The 4706-nt window shown below is 44.8% G+C and overlaps 1 protein-coding gene across 1 annotated transcript; it reads left to right on the top strand.

The window, feature by feature from the left end:
- Positions 1-740: 740 nt before the first annotated feature.
- On the top strand, positions 741-2900 carry LOC311368450 (uncharacterized protein; the record flags this gene model as incomplete). The annotated part of the gene is made up of 2 exons (XM_084487257.1): positions 741-2417; positions 2793-2900. Exons 1-2 carry the CDS (start codon positions 1926-1928, stop codon positions 2898-2900), a joined length of 600 nt encoding a protein of 199 aa, XP_084343383.1. The 5' UTR covers positions 741-1925.
- Between the last annotated feature and the right edge of the window lie 1806 nt (positions 2901-4706).

The following is a 4706-nucleotide window of genomic DNA, read 5'->3' on the forward strand; positions in this document are numbered from 1 at the left end:
GCAACTCAGTCTTTCGCAGACCCTCCAATCATCACTCAGAAGCACAGCGTCCAGGCCAGCCCACTCCTCCATTCACCCCCAGAGACGCTGAGCGTCCGTGGGAGGGACATAATCGCAGCATTATCCAATGACCGTCGACTTTTGACGAACTAAAAAAAGCTGTTCTATGCAGCCCCATTGAAGTGGATGGACGCTGAGCTCCAACGGGAAAATGCACTGTGACGCTAAGGGAATGTATAAGGAAATCGAGTCAGTCGACCTGCAATAAGCAGCTGATTCTGAACGAACTTGTCTTCGTCTGTGAACATTTTTAGTCAATGAAATGTTAACACAACAGTATATATCTGACCATTTAATTGTGAAATTTTAGGAGAAGCTGAGCTTCCCTTGCAGTCTTAGAGAAATCGCCACTGCTTGATAGTCTATTCTCAACAGTCTATACTTGCGGTACACAAAAAATAATTTTACAATAAAATATGAATAACAATTGATAATAAATATACTATGAATATTCTGAAGTGAAGATAGTATTATGACTTTTATTTCAGACATAGTGTCAACCTTTGTGTGTTCCATAACATTTTTTTCCAGTGTCTTACTGTACTGTTAATCTAGCTAGTTAATTTGTGTGTTAATTTGCCAAAAACACACTGGGAGCATAATCTTTATCCTTCCACTGTTTCCCATTGATCGTGGCCTTGCAGTCTTGCAGTTATTATTCTGAAAAAAGGGAGCTGACCCTAACCTAACCCCTGGCACTTTTTCTTCGACCACTATATGTTTATGTATTTTTTACTGTTTCATATGAGGTGGTCCATGAAAGGTCTTGATGACAATTGAGTGGTAACCCTAAAGGCAACCGTTGGGAACCACTGGCCTAGACTCAACAGTCTATTCAGTCTTTACTCAACATTCTATTCAGTCTATACTCAATATTCTTATCATTTATACATATACTCAACAGTCTAAGCAGTCTATGGTTTTTACTGTCCTTCCTCAACAGTCTATACTTTATAGTCTATACTCATCAATCTAAGCAGTCTATACTTTATAAAGTCCTTACTCAACCGTCTATACTTTATAGTCTATCCTCATCCGTCTAAGCAGTCTATACTTTATGAAGTCCTTACTCAACCGTCTATACTTTATAGTCTATCCTCATCCGTCTAAGCAGTCTATACTTTATAAAGTCAATACTCAACAGTTTATACTTTATAGTCTATACTCATCTGTCTAAGCAGTCTATACTTCATAAAGTCAAAACTCAACAGTCTATACTTTATAGTCTATACTCAACAGAAGCAAAGAAGGCTGATCAAGACTGCTGAGTCTGGAGCTGGGGATATCGCCGTCTCCCTCTCTCTCCAGCCATGCTGTGTGGTGCGTTCCCTGCAGCGAGCTGACGTCACAGCAGGAATGTCGGTCGCCGTTGATCGCCCGGGAACCGCCAGGAGCTGAACGGAACGGAATGTTTTACTTACGCCATAAAGTCCTTATTTATCATTGTTTGGTTCTACGCTGTTAAGAAGAGGACGGAAAACACGTCGAGAGAAAGGAAGAGGGACGGAGACGGAGAGAAAAGTGGAAAGTTTCATCTGTTCACTACTGAGTCGCACGTCGTACAAAGGAGGTATTGTCTTGACGAGACGTCAATCTTGGGACCTGAGAAGTCTGTTGACGAGCGAGAGGGGGAGAGAGAGCGAGAGGGGGAGAGAGAAGGGGAGACAGAGAGACAAACACACAAACAGCTAGCAAGTGGCTGTATATGTTAGTGTGTTTGTGTGTGTGAGGGAAAGAAGGAGAGACAAAGATAGAGAAAGTGTATGTGAGTAAAGGACAGAGTCAGTGTGTGTGGTGTGTGTGTGTGTGTGCATATTTGTTTGTGTGAGAGTGTGTGACAACAGATTGTGTGTGTGTGTGTGAGGATGAGTGTCACTAGGAGAAGCTTCGAGGTCATCAGTGTGACATCAGACTATGCTGGGACACTGGACAGCCAATCAGGTTGCAGCTCTCAGGGAATCTCCTCCCAGCCAAGTAGCTCCTCCCTCCTCCGGAGCTCCTCACGTTTCAGAGTGATCCGATTGGCCACTGGGCGGGCGGAGCCTTATTGCCGTGGGCGATGGACCTGCAGGGACTTCCTGGAAAGTGAAGAAGGGGCAGGGCTTAGGAGGATGATGGAAAGCATGAGACACGCCCACTCACTAGAATCCCTGGACATCATCCGTCAGCTTCCTCTACGAAAAGGGGAGGGGCTTCATGTGCTCTCTCAGAGACCAATTAAAACGGATATGAGACCATTCAGAGGCCTGCAGCCAATCAGGCTTCCCCTTCTTGACTCTATCCAGCCAATAGAGGACTCCACTCTGCCACCACGGTTACTCAATGTCCCTGTTCTTCAATTGGACACCACTGATCAGGTACCACACATACATACACAGACACATATGTATACACACACAAACACACATACAAACATAAACATACACATGTACATATTCACAAACCATATGATTGTGTTACTCTAGTGATGGTCTAGTTGTCATGGTGATGGTGTTGTCACTGTGGTGATGGTCTCATTGTAATGGTCATGCTGTTGCAGTGGTGGCCATGGGGAAAATGGTAGTGTGGTTACCATGGAGATTGTGGTTGTGTGGTTACCAAGGACAATGTGGTAGTGTCGTCACCACGGAGATTGTGGTAGCGTGGTTACCAGATGGTTAAAAGATAAATACATTAACTTATGGAATAAGCACACACATGTCTCTCTCTCTCTCTCTTCTGTCTCTCCACAGTCTGAGCGAGTGTCTTTCCAGCGACCTGAAGATGGTTTGTTCAACCCCAGCCAAACAGTGTCCATACTTGACCATACCATGTTCAGCATTTCAGCGGAAACCAGGTAAAACACCATCATATATTAAAAAGAACCTCTTTCTAAGTACTCTTTCTATTCTGTCATTTAAACATGTTGCCCTAGTTGTCTCTGTTTTGTATACATCTAATTTACATGTTATGGTGTATGAGTGTGTGTTGGTGTGTGTTAGTGTGTGCTCAGCGTTCAACTTGTACAAGTAATATAATATGTATTGTAGACTGACAGACAGGCAGTGTATGAGGGTTGTCGTGGGAACAAGGAGGTTTTTGACACGAAAGTCACATGGCTTTTGGCGAGTGGGAGACTACTCTCCTATTGGCTGACCCATGCAGCATAGGGACAGTTGGAATGTATCTGGACCAATCACAAAACAAGAAGTCAGTGTGTGGGAAGGCTCTGTGATTGCTGCATCTGGCCTTTCTACCAAACTAGATGATTATCTGGGATTGCTGCATCTGGTCTGACTATCTAACAAGTGGACTACATGTGATTGCTGTGTCTGGTCTGACTACTTAACTAGTGGATTATCTATGATTGTTGAATCTGGTCTGACAACTAAACTAGTGGATTACCTGTGATGCTGCATCTGGTCTGACACCTAAACTAGTGGATTACCTTTGATGCTGCATCTGGTCTGACACCTAAACTAGTGGATTACCTTTGATGCTGCATCTGGTCTGACACCTAAACTAGTGGATTACCTTTGATCGCTGCATCTGGTCTGACTACTAAATCAGTGGATTATTTGTGATCGCTGCATACAGTTGAAGAGAACAAAAAAAAGTGGATAATCTCTCACAGGATGACTGCCATTAGCTGACCACAGGAGGGAAATTGTGTTGGTATCACATTGCATCAACTTGATTAGTTGGATGGACAAAGGTGATTGGTAAGATATGTTTGGAAGCGTGAAGGACATCATCTCAGTGTTGGAGCGGGCAAAGGAAGTCCCGCCTTCTCCTTCGCGGCCCCGCCCCCCAAACACCCCTCCAATCCCCCGCAGTGCTCAGCGGTGCCTGACCACGCCCACCACCCAGTGCCTTTCAGTGGAGCTGAGAGGTCAGGGAAAGGTCAGAGGGGTCAGGGAGTCCTGGCCTGGTGCCAAAGCTGCACCACTCGACAGGAAGTCCCCACATCTACTTCCTCCCTTGACTAACCTTAACCCTAATCCTACTCACCCTACCAACCTTAACCCTTCTAACCTTGTCCTTAAACCTACTAACCTTAACCCTAACCCTACTCACCCTAACCTTAACCCTACTAACCCTAGGAAACCTCCTAACACGACTAACCTTAACCTTAATAGCCTTGACCTTAACCCTTCTAACCTTGTCCTTAAACCTACTCACCTTAAGCCTACTAACCCTACTCACCCTACTAACCTTAACCCTACTAACCCTAGGAACCCTCCTAACACAACTAACCTTAACCTTACTAGCCTTAACCTTAAACCTAATAACCTTTACCCTACTAACATGACTAACCCTAATTGCACTGCTAACCCTATCCCTACTCACCTTGAACGTAACCCTACTAACCCTACTTACCTTCACCCGACTAGCCCTAACCCTGCGAACAGTACTAACCTTATCCCTACTAACCCTAACTCCACTTACCCTAATAATACTACTTACCTTGACCCTAACACTACTAACCCTGCTCCCCTTAACCCTACTAACCTTAACCCTACTCACCTTGAACTTAACCCTACCAACCCTATTAAGTCTAATCCTACCAACCCTACCCCTGTTGTGATGTCACCGCCGAGTGGGCGGGGCCATGATTCTCCTGTGATGTCACTGCCCAGTGGGCGGAGCTACGCTGTGATGAGGTA

The sequence above is a fragment of the Micromesistius poutassou genome (genome assembly GCF_964030765.1).
Source record: "Micromesistius poutassou genome assembly, chromosome: 23".
Taxonomy (NCBI): Eukaryota; Metazoa; Chordata; class Actinopteri; order Gadiformes; family Gadidae; genus Micromesistius; species Micromesistius poutassou.